At 45.8% G+C, this 17,760-nt stretch overlaps 1 protein-coding gene across 1 annotated transcript in view; it reads right to left on the bottom strand.

The window, feature by feature from the left end:
- Positions 1-17,760, bottom strand: part of BEND3 (BEN domain containing 3) — a 34,848-nt gene that overhangs the window by 11,721 nt on the left and 5,367 nt on the right. Inside the window, exons 2-3 of the mRNA XM_082633326.1 lie at positions 9,341-9,388; positions 8,645-8,847 (exon numbers count right to left, since the gene is read on the bottom strand). Coding sequence (XP_082489452.1) covers positions 8,645-8,847; positions 9,341-9,377 — 240 coding nt within the window. The 5' untranslated portion in view covers positions 9,378-9,388. The remainder of the gene's footprint in view (positions 1-8,644; positions 8,848-9,340; positions 9,389-17,760) is intronic.

Genomic DNA, 17,760 nt, shown 5'->3' with positions numbered 1-17,760 from the left:
AAAAAGAAAGAGGGAGGGAAGGAGGAAGTATGAAAGAGAGACAGGGAAGAAAGAAAAAAGGAAAACAGAATAGAAAATATCAGAGGGCATTTCACACAGTAAGTAAATTCAAGAAGTTTTGTTCTATTGCTCTGTGTCTATGTATTTACATACAAATCCATATATGTGAACCAGATGGCTCTATATGATGAATTTATAACTGTGGGTCACTGTTGAAAAGCACTGCCCTAATAAATTCAAATTGCCTTACTTGCTAATTCCTATAGACTGTAATTTTTCAGTAAGGATCATCTCAGTGTGGCAGGGAGAGCTCATGTATGGGTTGATCCCACCATGAACTCTGTGTAAGTCCTGCGCCGCATCTTGGGGGCTTTGTTCACCTGGATGTGCTCAATGACCAGAGAATCTACATCTAAGCCCTTAAGTTCAGCATTACTCTCTGAATTTTTGAGCATATGCAGTGAAAATTCAGCACTCTTTTTGGGCCACCGACCCTGCATCCAGCCCCACTGTTTGGCCTGGGCACACCTACCAACTCCACCATTGTAACGAAGGAATGGCACACATTGCTCCTTTAAAGTGACATCCTTCAGATGCTTGGTGGCTTTCGGATATGCGTACCCTTAGTGGCCTGGGCAGTTTCACAAGTGCTCTTAAAGTGAACACGAAGATTTGAACCTCTTGACTTGCATGATTTTGTGGGGTTTTCTGGGTCAAGTGAATAGTGAACCATTTTTAGAGGTGACCTCAGGCCGCTTACCGGAAAAGGAAAAAGCACTCACTATTAAAGTTTATTACACCAAAATAATTTTGGAGGTCCCATGGATCATAAGATTTCCGTGAGGTTTTACCAATATAGAGTAATTTGAGTGTGTAATGCCAATCATTAAAAAAAAAAAAATAATTACATTACAACTGATTTTGGAAAGGGGCAAAGGCTTTGTAGCAAGCAGTTCCACTAATACATTTAAATAAGATTCCATGCAGAGAAAGATCACCAGAAACTCACATGCCATGCAATAACAGTACACGTTCTAGGGGGGATCTGCCCTTATTAACACTCAGAGTAGAAAATAAGCGCAGGGACAAGTTTCTGGGTGAACTACCTGAACAAAACAAACAGAAGTCGTTTGACTCCAGCACATTCCTACGGCAAGAGAAGAGCAGAGTGTATCAGAACTGGAGGGCCCCCACAGCTCTCAATAGCCTCATTAATAAAAATATTTCAGTTTCTACCAAGCGTCTTAGAAACCACTGCCATCAATACAAACATTTTTGGCTAAGTTGCTTGAATAAAAAATTAAGGTAGAGTCCCAGCAGAGGGCAACATTCCTCACTCCCAGAGACCTTGGATACACAATTCAACACAAAGCATGACACAAGCACCAAAGAGAAGGTTCTTAGATATCCCCACACTGGTGTCCTGTCAACTCAGTGCTCCAATTAATTCCACAAATGCTGCCAAGGCACGATGGGCTGGCTGCATTTGCTGCTGCTGATAAAATCTCTGCTCAGCTGTCTAGGAGTATCACGAAATCTTTAAATCTGTGCTACTTGGCACTGGTGTCTGGCTGACAGCATTCCCAATTCTCTGAGGCTCATCTTCCAACCATATGTGAACTCTGCTGCACAGCTCAGGCTCTGCAGTGGCAGCACCCCTCCTGGATCCGGTCCGTACATCCCGTTCTAACACCAGCACCCTTAGACTCAGGCGGGAATGCCCAGTCTCTTGGCCGGAGAGTCTGACTGAGCAAAAACAGGTTGACGTAAGGTTACGGATGTGTCCATGCCCAGGGACATCTTGGGGACTGGGTCACCATGGAGATGCTCCAAGTCCTGAGTCTTCCTCAAGACTCCAAATCCAAGAGCAGTCACTGAATTCAGTTCAACGAATGATGAGTGGCTAAATGGTGCCCAGTCAGCTAAGTGGAACACCAAGAAAGCAGCATGCCTTCAGAGGAGTAGGGAGTTGAGAATTAATGTGGCATCAAGGGCAGACCACGAGAAAGGGCTCCTAGGGGGCTGGCGTCACCACCCACCTCCAAATAATCGAGACGGGGTGATGCTTTTCATTTTTAACAGAATATTTATCTTCATCATCATCATCATCATTCAATGACCAGATGTAGTTACAATAAGGAATGGAAGAGCTTTCTACCACACAGAGTCAGTAAACAAACATTACTGAGTGCCCAGCATCTGTCAGGTACTGTGCAAGGCCCTGGGGACACAGGGAACAAGCCCGTCTCTGCCCTCATGGCTTTTATCCTTTGGGTTATCCTTTATACTGCTGACACTGTGTGGTGAGGATGGAGAATGTGTTATCATGCCTGAAAAAATAAGAATCTGGGGAGATAAAGCAACTTATAGGAAGGGAGAAGAGAAAGACCATAGGGATGGCAAAATATCAGGGCAGGGCATCCCCAGAGGCTCCTCACAGCATCTTACAAATACCCCTCAGTGCTCAGGGCCACCAGTGTTTTAAGTGCACAGTTCCAAATCAAGCAGGCGAGGTAGTGGTAGCTTCTCTGAGCCTCATTAAAACGGGAATGGCCACGGTACCTATCTGCTAGGGCTGCTGTGGAAATGACTATGAATCTCCAGCTGGGACCACAGTGAATGGCACCTAGGAGGTGTCCAGTACATTTGCACTGAGCGCATGAGATGGCAGTTCCATTCTCCAATTGAAAACCAAACTGCAATGACACTTTAGGATTAAAAACAAACATAGAAACAAAGAACCCCAGGAGAACAAGGCTAACTTCTGCCTGGCACAGGGCTCTTGAATATCACCCCCAGTTCCATGAACAAAAAGATGATTAGCAATAAAAACGCTGGCTACTCATCTCCCACATCTGCTGTATTTGGCTATCATGCCTTTCCCAGCAGAGGCGCCAAATATGTCTTTGTGCAGCCTTTTGTTAGATTTTTTGAGGGAGGTTTTATTTTTCTTCTAAGCATTGTACTAAATGTCACTCATATCAGGCCATCAGCACCGATGGGAGTTTGAATGTGACAGACCTTTAGCATCAGGGCTACCACTCAACTCCTCCCTCCTCGCCCTCACCCCCCTTCCTTGGGGTCAAAGGAGAAGACGGAAGGTGCTCAGAATCAAGGGCGCTCAGGCCGGGGGCGTCCAGGAGGGCATCAGGTGGCCTCTCTTGGCAATTCCATGCCATTTTCCTTGTGATAAACATGGAGGGAGGCAGCTGAATACTGACCGTAAGGGGTGGTAGTTGGAGATGGGTGTTGGGGAGCAGTAAATAAACAGTTTTGAAGGCTGACGTAGGGCAGGCCCCGTGCTGGGCTCCTTCCAGGGGTTGTCTCAATCCACACAAGGAACCAGTGAGGAAGCAGTGTCACCCCTCATCACCGTGGAGGGACCTGAGTTTGGGAGGTCACAGAACTGGCCAAAGGCTCCATGGTGAACTCCCCCTTATCTGACTCCAGTCTCCATTCATTCTGGAACTGACCATTCCTACGGGCTGGATCAGAGAAGGTGGGGCTCACCTCCTGGATACGGAGCAGGGAGCTGAGTGTTCCCAGTCACTCCTGACACCTCACACCAGGAACAAGGCTGCCCCACTGGCATCCTGGCACTTGACTTTAACTTATATGTCTGAGCTGGCTCTTCTCTCTGGGGGAGATGTTCTCTCATCACTGTTATACGGATTAAATGAAACAAGACAAGGAGTGGGGTTATTTGTCGGGTAGGGAGTCAACAGCTGTTAACGTACATCCTTTCCACTTTTTTGGTTTATTGCTTGTTTCAGCCTCTGTTCCTCCCTCTTACCCTGTGATGAAAGTGCTTAAGATAGTCGTATATACTCCCTGCTTCCACTCTCCCACTTCCTCCTTCCCCACCACACATGTAAGACGGATCAGAGAAAACCCAGGGAGAGAAGGATAAAGGGCTATCCACTCTAAATTAGGACTAGTACCATTTTGAAAAATCAACACATGCTATAATTTCATAAAACCAATGGATTGTTCTAAAGCCCCCAGGGTTCGGAGGCTACTGATTTACTGACATATCAGCTTATACAAACTTTTAAAAGGAAGCACTGCCTTGACTTCACATGACACCATTCTACAAGGAGCTCAAGAATTTCAAAAGGTTTACACTTACACATACATATACTTTTTACAGAACAGGAAGGGAGCAGGGCTATCAACCTCACGTTATCTACACTAAGGGAAATAAACAAAGCTAACAGCACTCCCCAAATAAAACCTAGGACTTAAAGTGTCTTTTCTACTCCAAAATCTAATGCGTTACAGCTGCCTGCTGTATCCAATCCATTGAAAAGTAAACATAGGGGACTTCCCTGGTGGTGCAGTGGCTGGGAGTCCGCCTGCCAATGCAGGGAACACAGGTGGGATCCTGGTCCGGGAGGATCCCACATGCCGCAGAGCGGCTGAGCCCGTGCGCCACAACTACTGAAGCCCATGCTCTGCAGCAGGGGAGGCCACCGCAATGAGAGGCCCGCACACCGTGATGAGGGGTGGACCCCGCTCACCACAACTGGAGAGGGCCCACGTGCAGCAACGAAGACCCAACGCAGCCAAAAATAAATAAAATAAATAAATAAATTAAAAAAAAAGTAAACATAGATGACCAATTAGAATATGTAAATTGGACAAGTCATATTAGAAATATTCAAATATATATTGGTTCCCTTTTCTCCAAACATGTCAGGATTCCTGCACGCTGCTAAAGCTCCGGCCAGACAAAGCTTATTGCCTCACCAGATCTAGAAGAGCGTCTGCAACCTTCAAATCATTTCTGTGATGCTCAGGGAAATCCTTCCACTGTGAACCTCAACGGACCTTTCCCCAATGCAGGACCTTTCCCGACTTGCTTCATACACTGAAGGATTCAACTAAAATATAAATCATAAGAACCTTCTCCTTCCCCTTCTACCCCCAGAAGACGAAGATGCTCCCTCCTCTACGATGCCAATAAAATGTGTTGGATGAAAGGATGAAGAGTGACACCATTTGTGCAGTGAGGCAATGGGGCCAACCTGGGCTGTCCACAAAGGCCACAAACCAGCCTACACATGATCAAAATTCCTTCTTTTTTCTTTTTTTGCGGTACACGGGCCTCTCACTGTTGTGGCCTCTCCCGTTGCAGAGCACAGGCTCTGGACGTGCAGGTGCAGTGGCCATGGCTCATGGGCCCAGCCACTCCGCGGCACGTGGGATCTTCCTGGACTAGGGCAGGAACCCGTGTCCCCTGCATCGGCAGGCGGACTCTCAACCACTGCGCCACCAGGAAAGCCCCAGAATTCCTTCTTGATGCAAGAGCTGGCTGTTCCTTGCTGTGGTGAATTGTTTACAGAAATGGCCATCATAGTTCCCCTGTCCTTGTGTGGAAATCTCTTTGCAACGTGACTTTGTTGCTCCCACCATCGGGAGGTGGTGTCTTATTTTTCCACCCCTTGATCTAGATTTGGCCACATGACTGGCTTTGACTGGTGGCCCATGAGCAAATGTGTTGAAAGCAGAGGCATCAAAAGTGTTTGCTCCCCAGAGTTTGCTCTCCTCGCTTCTCCTTGGAACTCTTCCAGGCATGTGAGTAAGCCTGGACTAGCCTCCTCCTCGTAGTGGGTGAGGAAGTGCATAAAGAGAAGCTGGAGTCACTCCACCAGCCCAGGTGAGGCCTGGATACGGGAGTGAGGTCCTCCCTTACCATCTGGCCCCAGCCACATCAGGCCAAACCAGAGGAAGCACCAGCTTCCTCACAGAACTGAATAAAACAGTGGTTATTTTAAGACGGCTAAGTTTTGGGATGGTTTGTCACAGCAAAGGTGAACCAATACACTCAACTTTGTGCTCCATTTCTTGAACTCAAGCTTTACTTGTAAACGTGAAAGAGTTTGCAGAATTGATCATAAGCAGAATTTAACATGACACACAGAAGACATTTCCTGGAGCTCCTTCAGGGACATACCATAGTGCTTCTCAAACTTCTCAACCCTTTCAGAATAACCTCGAGGAGCCTAACCCTTAGAATCACTCACAGAAGGGCACGAGGTTTACGGATATGGATATGGATGGTCCCTGTGGCACTATATGTAATGACATAAAAGTTCCTATATACCAATCGTTAGGGAAAAGGATAATAAATTATGGTTTAAAATAAAGCATTTTTTAAAAAGCAGATGGGTAAAGGTTTTTCAAACAAGCTACTGGACTAACCATCTTGTAGCTTCATTGGCCACAGCAGGCATCTCTCCAGTCAGGAATCTGAGTTTTCATCTACAATCAATACTTACTGCACTGGAAACTGCCATCCACACACTTTCCCTAGAGTCCCAAGGTATGCAGCAAGTGGCTGGTTTACGCAGCCAGAGTCAAGGGTGGGGTATTTTTAATTAATCCTTCATCAAAAAATGCTCATACAGGTATAAGAAAATTCAACTATTTTTCTGGATATTATGGATTTTCTAAAATGTATTGCTGGAGTACTCAAGATGGTCAAAAAGTGGAAACAGGGCTTCCCTGGTGGCGCAGTGGTTGGGAGTCTGCCTATCGATGCAGGGGACACGGGTTCGTGCCCCGGTCCGGGAGGATCCCACATGCCGTGGAGCGGCTGGGCCCGTAAGCCATGGCCGCTGAGCCTGCGCATCCGGAGCCTGTGCTCCGCAACGGGAGAGGCCACGGCAGTGAGAGGCCTGCGTACTGCAAAAAAAAAAAAAAAAGTGGAAACAACCCAAATGTCCATCAACTGATGAATGATAAACAAAATGTGATATATTCACACCATGAAATATTATTTGGCCATAAAAAGAATGAAGAACTGATACATGCTTCAGCAAGGATAAACTTTAAAAGAAGCCAGATACACTGGATTCCAACCAGACTCACTCTTCAGGAACCATGACTACATCCTCCTCCTCCACAGCTAACATTGATGACTTGAAAAAAAGACTGGAGAGAATAAAGAGCAGTCGCAAATGAAGCCACCCCACTCCCCTGGCGCCCTGCAGCTTTAGTTTACTAAACTAGGAGTCTCATAGTTAAAGTGGCCTTGGCAGGCCTAGTGTACACAAACTGGTTGTATGTATCATACCGTGGACCTGGGGGAGGAGTCGTTGTGGCACAAGTCTTTGCACATCCTCCGCTTCTCCCCGCCAGCATCCTGCCTCTCTAGAAGCCTGTCTGTGTCTTAGTTCAGTGTACAGACCTGTACACAGCTGTGCCCTTCTCTCAGCTCAGACTAGGTTCCATATCCCTTTTCTTTTCTTTTTAATTGCTCATTTGTAAAGTTGTCCTAATCTTTCCTAGCTTTTAACTATTAGAAACGCTTTACTAGTTTTCCTTTGAGTTTGTGAGCTCTTCTCCTTGTAGCCCTGAAGGGTCACTGTATTCTCTATGAATGCATGGCATGATACAACTAATTTAAGAGTCTTTTATAAATAAAGTTTGCATTAACTATAAAAAAAAAAAAAAAGAAGCCAGATACAAAAGGCCACATAGTCTATGATTCCATTTATATGAAATGTCCAGGATAGGCAAATCCATAGAGACAAAAAGCAGATCAGTGGTTGCCAAGAGCTACAGGAGCGGTGGATGGGGAGTGACTGCTTAACTGGGCACAAGATTTCTTTGTGGGGTGATGAAAATGTTCTAAAATTTATCATAGTAATGGTTGTACAACTCTCCGAATCTACTAAAAACCACTGACTTGAACAATTTAAACTGGTGAATTGTATAGTATGTGAATTGTATCTCAATAGAGCTGTTTGGAAAAAAATTCCAAATGAATAAATAAATGAATGTATCCCTCAATGTTCCATGATGTGACATGCAGATCAGTCCTCATTCTAATGTAATATTAACTTGCATATTGAAATCCTGGTGAAAATCTTAATCTCATCACTTTACTAAATTTCTAAAACCTATCAATTCCCAATTTATTTAGATCTGGGGTAGCATCTAATAGAGGAGAATTAAAACAAACCAGTAACAACCCAGAGTCCCAGGCTGATACCCCATGGTGTACTGGCTAATGATGATGAACTCTGAAACGTGGGCTCTATTGAACAGACGTGCAGAAGCTGAAATGCCTATCTGGGTCCCTCATAGAGCACGCGCGCATGTGTGTGTGTGAGTGGTGAGTGGCTGCATTGGAGAGCTTGGGAAAACGTTCTTCTAAGTGTTTAAGGTGTGATCTGCCCGTCTATGGAGAGGCTCTGTTGACCAGGCATTCTGGGCCAGACACCTCATCTCCCAAACTCCCCTCCCTCCTCAGTCTTAACTATTTTGTGTACCTGTCTTGTCTCCCACCTGGACTCCAGGCTACTAGAGGGGACCACTGTGTCCAGTTCCATTTTCTGTCTCTCAGAACTTAGCAAAGTTCAATATAATCAACAGGTGATTAAGAAATAAAGCCAATTCATAAAATAGGTAGGTTAGGGGTCACAGGCATGTTATAAAATAATTGGTCTCTTTACAAAAAGATTCATTGAACAAGCTCCCCTAATAGATACAAAAGATGGATCTGATTTAGGAAAAGACCTGCTAAGCCTCACCTTCTCCAGGAATCCAGGTAAGGTGTGCACTGTGTGAAATGTGGTAGGCTTTCACTAACAGTCCTTGCTATCAACAAGTTCCTACTTTCCCTGTGAGCCCTCACCTCGGGAATCAGCCGCCGCCTCTTCACGCTTGGGACGGAGTCCGGCGGGCCCTCGCCGCCCGGCTGCTTTCTCTTGCTGGAGTCCTGGAGGCCAGTGAAGACGCTGTCCAGAGCGTGCTTCTCGGAGGGCCTGGAATTCACTGAGCAGTCCAGGGCAGCATCTTCGGCCTCTGTCTCCACTTTCACAGTGTTATTTTTTAGAACTGTGGCAGAGAAGAAATAGGGCTCAGCGGGGAGACCACCTGGCGGCGCTGGGATTAGCAGGGTCCCCTGAGCGGCAGGTTGTATGCGGCCGCCCTTTGATACTATCACTCAGATGACAACATTTGAGTAACAGATCACAATAAAACTGGCTTTCCAATCAAGCAATCTGTATCTCACCACACTAGTGCTATACAATGATACCATGTTCCGAGCACATTTTGTTCAAAACAGGTTTTAAAGTCTTTTCTCAGGGGAGGGAGAGGAGATGGAAGGAGAGAAACTACTCTTTTAAATGATGCTTTTAAAAAAGTAACTCTGGAAAGATACATAAAATACCACAGGTGTGAGTGGAGAAGGATGGGAGTCAGGGGTGAGAGGAGACTTTTCTTGATTTTTCATCATGTATCTTTTAATATTTTTGAACCATGTAAATGTATCTTAAAAAAGTATTCAGTTAAAATATTTTTTAGAAAGAGGCTTTTCTTTTTTTACCTTCTTCTACATCTTCACTGAATTCAGCTGCATTCATCTTCTATTCCACTAAATGAAAAGACAAAGACAAAGTCTTGATTTATTGTTCATTTTAAAAATTTTACCCACCCATAAGAAATTCCCTTACCCTCCCAACCCTGGCTCCCGGTAATAGAAGGTTAAGCCGATGCGACTCTGCAACATCAAGGAAAACTTCATCTTCTTGTTTGCAGTTGCTCAGAAACAGCCAGGCCTCCTGTATGCCTGCTGGAGTGCTTCTCCAAGACTTTATATGGGCAGAATGTATCTTAAAGCATCAACCGAGAACCACTTACAGAACAAAAGGAACATATTTGAGAAAATCAAGTCTTACAAAAGACCTCAGTTTGGATGATCTGTTAGTCCCTGCCTTAAACATTCTAGCCACGAAATGAAAAGGCTGACAAAGGTCCACAGGAGGCTGTGGACCCGGTGAACCCGAGCTAAGGTCTTAGGTGGTCCAAAAAGACCTGTGCTGTCCACGACGGTAGCCACTAGTCACACATGGCTCCCGAGCAATTGGAATGTGGCCAGTGCAAATGGAGACATGCTGTAAGTTTAAGATACATGCTGGATTTCAAAGATTCAGCATAGTAAAAAGAATGTGAAATATCTCATTAATAATATATTGATTACATGTAAAAATGATATTTCAGATCTATTGGGCTAAATAAAATATTAATTTCATCTTTTTTTAATGTGGCTGCTAGAAAATTTAAAATTACATATGTAGTTTGCATTATATTTTTATTGGATGGTGCTGGTCTCACCCTTCCTTCAGAAGCAATGAAGAGAAAGAGGCACTGTGGGTTCTTAAAGCTCCTGAGCCATATGATCTGGTCCAAACCACTCTTTTTATGGATGAGGGAACATGGCAGGAGGCAGTGGCGGCGCCCTGTATGGGCTGCAGGGTCTGGGGCAGAGACAGCCCCCCATTCTCGCTGACCTAGCCAAAATGCAGTGGACACCATGGTTAAAAGCACCATTATGTCTTGGAGATTCCCCAGATTACACAACAGCATGTCCGTAACTAGGATAAAGTATAAATGAAGCAGTAACATGGCAGAAGAACACACACGACAGCCTCTAGTGTTGGCATTGAGGAGCTGTGGTTCCCACAGCTGGCGAAGCTGCCCGCAAACCCTGAGTGCCCATTCCGGTTACGGGTCAGAGGGGGCAGGCTCTGGGGTATCTTTATGAAATTTCTATAAGGAGGACGGATGCCATCCACAAAGTTCAGTAAACCATTCACAGAGCAGCTGTGGAATGGTGCGTGGTCCCGTTTTAGACGGATGGATGGGGAGAGAGCAAGACTATGTCTAGGAGGGAGGGAGACGCAAGAGGGAAGAGATATGGGGACATATGTGTATGTATAACTGATTCACTTTGTTATACAGCAGAAACTACACACCATTGTAAAGCAATTATACTCCAATAAAGATGTTAAAAAAAAAACCTCACTAATACAGCAACACTCATATAGTGCTACGATGTATGGCAGTATTCTCAGTCGTCACAGTTACTTCACGACAGGCACAATTGTTTTCATCCCTGTATTACTAATTTTCAAAGGAATGAATAAAAAATTTTAAGATTTGAAACTGAAATTAACTCCTACTTACTAAACTATCTCCTGTCTGAAAAACATAACATGCAGGTGAGACTGAGTGAAAATAAACAGTAAGTCAACTTCAAGGGGCCAAGAACTATTTTACCAGAGGTGAATTTCAGCAAAGACAATTTCCATTGTATTTCAAGGAAAGAAATCTCACGTTTGGGTGTCTCTGAGGGGCGGGAGTCCCAGGCAGGTTAGGTGAGCACCAGTACTCTTTTCAGACAGCAAGGTTGGCCAACGCTGGGTAGAAACTCAGGCCTGATTCACAGCCCAGACAGGGGGCTTCTCAAGGAGACGCAGGTGAGCCTCCCGCCCCGTCGCATAAGCCGTCTCCTCAAGTGAGAGGCTGCATTACAGCTGAGGAGGAATGAGTACAGGGTTGCTGGAGAGGGTATGGGGTACCGGACAAATTACGTTCCGAAGAGAAAAGGTGGGAAAGGGAGGAGACCGGGAAGGCGACTCGGTGCGCCAAAGCGTTTTCGCCGAACCACCACCAAGTGACCCTAGTGCAGGCAGTTTATAAGCTCACCCCGATTCTTGCGTCACAAAACGATGAGCGAAGGGCGCACACCCGAGCCACCTGCGGGGGGGAGGAGAGCCGGAGGGGGCTGGGCAGCCTCACGGAAGGGGCGGCCAGAGCGCGTGGGCCTTGGAAAACATTTCCGTGTCCATTTATAGACCAGCGACAGATGCTAGATTGGCCTAGAAGGAACCGAGGACGCAGTGTGGTGCGCCCCTTCCCTCCTAGCTGGCGAACAAGCCACGCTCATTGGGAAGCCGGGGAGTGTCCCGTTTGCAAGGCCTGGAAAGCCAAGTGCCTGCGGCTCGTGTGGGGCGGAGCGAGATGAGGGTCCCCCGTTAACACCCACGGCCTGCGCACTTGGGGCCCGGCGCTGCCTGCCCACTTCGTGTGCGCCTTGATCTTACCCTGAGCTACTTCAATCCCAGCTGAATAAAAAAACCGCGGGCGTACACCTTAGATATTTACAATTTTTATTTGTCAATTATACCTCAGTGAAGCTGGAAAATTATTTTTATATCATTTTGATTACAGAAATAAGATGTCTGACTATTGGAAGGGGGAGGAAGGGAACAGAGGGCAGGTACCTGACCAGTATAACACAGCTGTTTGGTGGCAGAACTGGATTCAAACCAAATCTGTGTGTATCTCCCGTCAGCCACCAGGAGAAGGAATAACAGAATCCTCATTCTTCTGTTAAGGTTCTTCTCATGAACACAGAGGCCAGTTTCCAGCCTTGGATCTCTCTGACCACTAGCAGCTGGAAATCTCCTTTCATCTCCGTGTCACTAGCAGGAAAATGAGGCTGCTCTGTGCTTATATAGAGTCCACTTCACAATACAGAAGTTTCTACAAGAGGGGTGGGATGTGTGGGTCACTTGCCGGCATCCCGAGCTGATGTAGACACAGCACATCAACACCGCCCCAGCTGGGTAGAAAGGGGATGGGTATCACACGTTGCTACCTCCATTTCCTGGTCATCTGCCCAGATGAAGGTCACAAGGTTGTTCATCCTGGGCGGACACTAAACACCCGGATGCCAAGCATGCCGCAGAAATTCCTTTCGCTTACACAACTATAGGTTATGTAGGAGCTACCAACTCTGCAGCACCCGCCCGCTGGGCTGCTAGGATTACAATCTCCTTTGCCTGCAGGACTTCCTAGAATTTATTTTAACATTCTCTCCTTCTCAAAACCCTCTTATTCCTCTCACCACGAATCTCGAATTGTGAGACAGTCTAACTATGCATCCACATGTCCCTGAAAATCAGCTTTTCCCCAAGGGGTGCCTGTTCCATGTCCCTGACCAATCCCAAGAGAAGATTTAAACGAGGGAAAGGGACGCGTGTCAAGGAGACACATGTAGCTTGCCGCTGCCTCTAGTTAAAACACACAGCTTCTAAGACACGGGTGACCTATGGGAGGGTAACTCTCAAACAGGACCAATCTCCAGTGGTTAATCCAATAAGTGAAAATGCTTTTTGTCTGTTTTGAACCCAAATAGCCTAGGAAGCCTCAGGCTAAGTGACTGTGAGCGGTAAAGAAAGGTTTTAAGTATCGCAGAGCTCGTAGGAGCATATATCATTTTATTATAATACCTAGTAGTCTCTATCTTTCTTCACAGGGCGAGATGACAGTGCTCAATTTTCCATGCAGGGCATATGGGTGGGTGGGGGGAAGCAGCTATCAGAAAACCTTCAGTTTTTACCAAAAGTGCAAAAGGAACGGTAATCCCAAATGTTTAAGATGCTTTAGACACTCAAACAACAAATTACAAGGATAAGTTGCTTAAATTGGCTACATAAATGCAGGACCTGGCAGGGCCACCTCGGGGCTTCCTGCTGCAGCAGTGGCTGGATCTGCCTCCTGCATTTCAGTGCGCCTGGCCCACAGCGGGAAGCAAGGGCGAAGCAAGACAAGGGGCCGGCCGAGCAGTGAGAACCAGTCTCGGGCGCTTCGAAAGAACCAGATCTAAGAGATGCCACAAAGTGGAAGAGCTGAAGACTGACAAATTATGGATCAACTCAGAGAGTTCATTTTAAGAAGGGAAGATGCTTAAAGTCTCCTTTTCTTTTGACTAGATGGGCGTGCATCTGACAATCCCAAAGGTATAAAAGGATATTCGGTTAAAAAGTCCACTGTCCTCCAGTCACTGGACTACACTCTTGGAGGCAACCTCGTCGGTCTTGCCGCGTCCTCCCGCAGACACTCTGCCAGAGGTCTGCAAAGTGTGCCATGAATGCAGTGCGCGGCCTGCACAGACTGCGCGGCTCTCCCCACCTCCAGCACTCGTGGAGTCGAGTTGGTAGCTTGAGGTTGGCACACCATGGAAAGGGGCACTGTTACAAACCAGTCCTGTTCCGGGCTTTGGTTTTGTTTCTTTTTTCTTTTCTGGAGACCCAGTTTACCAGTACAGCCAAGGCCCTTTCGGGGGGTCCATGAGATCAAAACTATTTTCATAGTAAAACTGAGATGCTGTTGCCTTCTTTTCACAGGTGTACAGGAGAGTTTTCCAGAGGCTACATGATACTTTATTTTGCAAAAGATTGAATACAGAGGCAGATATGAAAATTCAGCTGTCTTCTATTAAGTCAGATATTAGAAATATTTGCAAAAATGTAAACAATACCACTTTTTTCACTTATTTTCTTTGGAAAAATATTCTTTTTCATAAAAATATTATTGACATTAACTTGTAATATATTTATTTTGGTTATTTTTCAATGAATTGGTAAATAAATATTTAAACATTTTTTCTTTTTCTGTTTTAGTTTCTACCACGGTAAATACTGACAGGAACCCATATAAACAAAAGCTATTTGGGGTTCTCAATACTTTTTAAGGGTAGAAAGGGATCTTGAGACTAAAAGGTTTAAGATCCTTGCTCCTTGCTTCTTTTGCTTAATGTATCATGGAAATTTCGGTATCACTTCTTTTTTTAGTGTAAATTCCCCCAGAAGTAGATTTTGAGACAAGGATTTGGAGTGAGTAGTCCCTTTGGGAGGAGACAGAGAAGGGCTGAAAACCAGTAAGGGGGCCAGTTAATGGGCTTCCGATGGGAGAGTCCCTGGCTGAGGTCAGCCCTGAGGGTGCTAATGGAGGTGTCCAACAGGGGTGTGGCTGGAGCAGAGGGACACCCCAGCTCACCTGGGCAACCCCTGGAAGGCAGAAACCCGGCCGTGCCATTCCCTTCCAACTCCTGGCCACACCGCCCAGTGCTCTCTGCACACTCGACGGAGACTCAATGCAAACAACAGCCTACACTGTGGAAGATGCTGTGCCAAGAGCTCTAAGTGTAATTAACCTAACAATCCTAGGAGGTGGAAACTCTTCTTAGTCTCATTTTACAAGTGAGGAAACCGAGGCAGAGGTTTAGAGCCAAACGGGACCTCAGAAATCATCTCGTTGTACAGGTGTGAGACCCGAGGCTCAGAGAGGTTAGTAACATGCTCGAGACCATACACTGGGAGTGGCCCCCGGTCTCCCCGCCCTGTGCTTTGGTGGCTACACTCCCCACTGTGTGACGGGGAGCTGTTGGTGCCAGTGGGGTGACTGTCCTCTGTGCAGAGGGGATCGATCGACTGTATAGCTTATTTACAGGGATTGAAACCAACACAGGGTAGAGATGGGAGGACCTGGAGGATGAAGACAGAACTCTGGGAATTTCTGTTGGAGGGGAGGATGGGTAAACACTAGAAGATAACAGTAACAGGAAGAAAAGAGCAGTCAGAACCTCAAGGTTAGAAGATATTACATTAAGGTTTCTATAACAACTGTAACTCACATCTAATAAACACAGGCCACATGCCACAGCTGTGCAGAAGACCGCCAGTGCTTACAATTTTGTGATCTGGATACAAATAATATTAAATTCTGACATATATCTACAAGATTTTTTTCCTTTGGGGTAAGAAATAACATTAAAGCAAATTCTAGGGGAAAATATTTGCTCTGGAAATAACGCTGTCAATGGGCATATCTTGATCTTCTTCATCACTTTCAGCTTATAAAGACCTATAGCCAAATCTTTCTGTCACTTAGAGCCTCAGACACTTGAAAATTATGATACGAAATGAGCAAAGGCCAGAAGGGCAAAGAACCTGGGCCACGGGGTCTTTTACTTCGAATTGATCTTAGGTTAAACACAGACAGGAACTCTAGGGTCAGGCTGAGGGTGGAAATCCTGGTGCAGAGGAAGCCCTCTGTAACCATCAGTCACGATTAATTACTGATAAATTCCACAAAAACCTGCAGAGAAAATGGAGGGGACAACAAACTCAATGTGAACTGGATTGAGATCACCTTTGATCACTATTGTTATTTCCAATATACAAAGTTAGAAAGTCAACTTCTACACATTTTTCTCAACACACGACTTCAAAACCTCTATTGACAGAAAGAGCTGAACATTAAATTATGTGTAAAGATTCAAAATCAATTGTTCACTACAGGGCCACTCAGTCAATAACAATGTACTTCAAAGTTCACAGGGGATATCTTGACAATGTAATTGAAAAATGCCATAAAGCAGAGGGAAGAAAACATGCCAAGATGTTAATTACCTCCAATTAGGATGATTATGGGTGATTTTTCTTCTTTAGTTTCCCCTACTTTCCAAATATTCTACAGTGAGCATGCAATTCTTTGAAAATGAGACTTTTTTTAAATGAAAAAAATAAGAAGTTTAGCAATCTTTACTGCTAGACAGGTCATATTCTAAGTTATACCCATAAATAGCAACAAGCTAAGAATGTAAAATCAAATCATTTAAGTTTAAAATACTGATGCTGGGACTTCCCTGGTGGTCCAGTGGTTAAGAATCCACCTTCCAATGCAGGGGACTCAGGTTCGAGCTCTGGTCGGGGAACTAAGATCCCACATGCCACGTGGCAACTAAGCCCGCGCGCCACAACCACAGAGCCTGCGTGGGGCGACGAAGAGCCTGTGTGCTGCAACGAAAGACCTCGCATGTTGCAGCGAAGATCCCGCGTGCTGCTACTAAGACCCGACACAGCCGAATAAATAAAATAAATTAAAAAAAAAAAAGAAAAGAAAAATAGACTGACTTTCAGGAGCTTCTTGGGATATCCAGGGAATCAGACTAGGAAGATATTTTAAAATACTGATGCCCTAAGAAACAATATATAACTGACAAACTAGTGCAGACCTTTCATTTCATAACTGTCTCTGAATTATTGCCTCTGAAGGTGTAAAAAGCTCCTCAGTATGGGGTGACGGGGAGATCAGAAAAAATTCTCAGTTCACAAGCCAAGGTGTGAACAAAAAGGTGAAAAGATCAGCTTTGAATACTAAGGAAATGCCATTTCCTGGTGAGTGTATTGTAGGCCCCATCAGTGCATTGCCTGATATTTGGAATGTTTTTCAAAATAAGTCAAATTTCATGGGAGGAAAAAAAAAAAAAACCAAACCAGGATCAGCTTGGATTAGGGATCCAAGCTGAGCGCTAAAGCCAGGTCATGTAGAGAGTCTGTGGCTGGCTGGAGAAAACAAATGGGCTGGAGAGCAGCTTAGCAATTCTCTAGGCTGGACTTGCTGGGTTCCTGCATTCTGGATGATGGATGGTGCTTTCTGTGGGGTTCTCTCATGTCTGTGTCTGAGCACCCTGGGAGACTTCTGATCCGTACCTGGAGCCCTCCTTCCCTGATTCCTCAAAACCGTACAAAACTGGGCAAATCAGGGTCCTGCTCTAGGGCCCCTGGCTCCAGGGTGAAGCAGCAGGATGCAGTGGGGAGAGGGGAGGGGAGGTCTGGGGAGCTGAGGAGTGGCTGGGCCACAGAAAAAGGAAGGAGTGTCCTGAGGTCACCAGCTCAAAGTGCGTAATAAGGAGTCACGCGAGAATCTGACTGGGGGGTTGGGAGAGGATGTCTTTGTTAGGAGCTGGAGGCTAGACCCCGGTAAGGCAAGCAGGGGGCACCTGGCATGGCAAACGCTCGGCAAACCCCTCTGCCCGCACAGGATCATTGGGCTCTTTCCTAAGCGGCCCACAGGTTTCCAAAGAAAAACGTCCTCTAGCGGCGCCCACAGGGGGCTGGGAGTGAGCTGGGGTGCCTCTGCATTGAGTTCGTTTAGGAGAATCTAGCCCAGGCTAATCAGAGGCGCTGGAGGCTTGCGGCTGCCCGAGTCTCACAGGACAAGCAGCAGGCCCAGAAATGGGAAGTACTTGGGCTTCCTGAAACCTCAACATTCAAATCCCGGGCGGCTGACTCAGGATTCTGCCCTACCACATCGGAAACGTCCATGGGACTT

This window comes from Mesoplodon mirus (genome assembly GCF_964341445.2).
Source record: "Mesoplodon mirus genome assembly, chromosome: 10".
Taxonomy (NCBI): Eukaryota; Metazoa; Chordata; class Mammalia; order Artiodactyla; family Ziphiidae; genus Mesoplodon; species Mesoplodon mirus.
The sequence above is the reverse complement of the archived record's forward strand: the minus strand, read 5'-3'. Positions and strand labels throughout refer to the sequence as shown.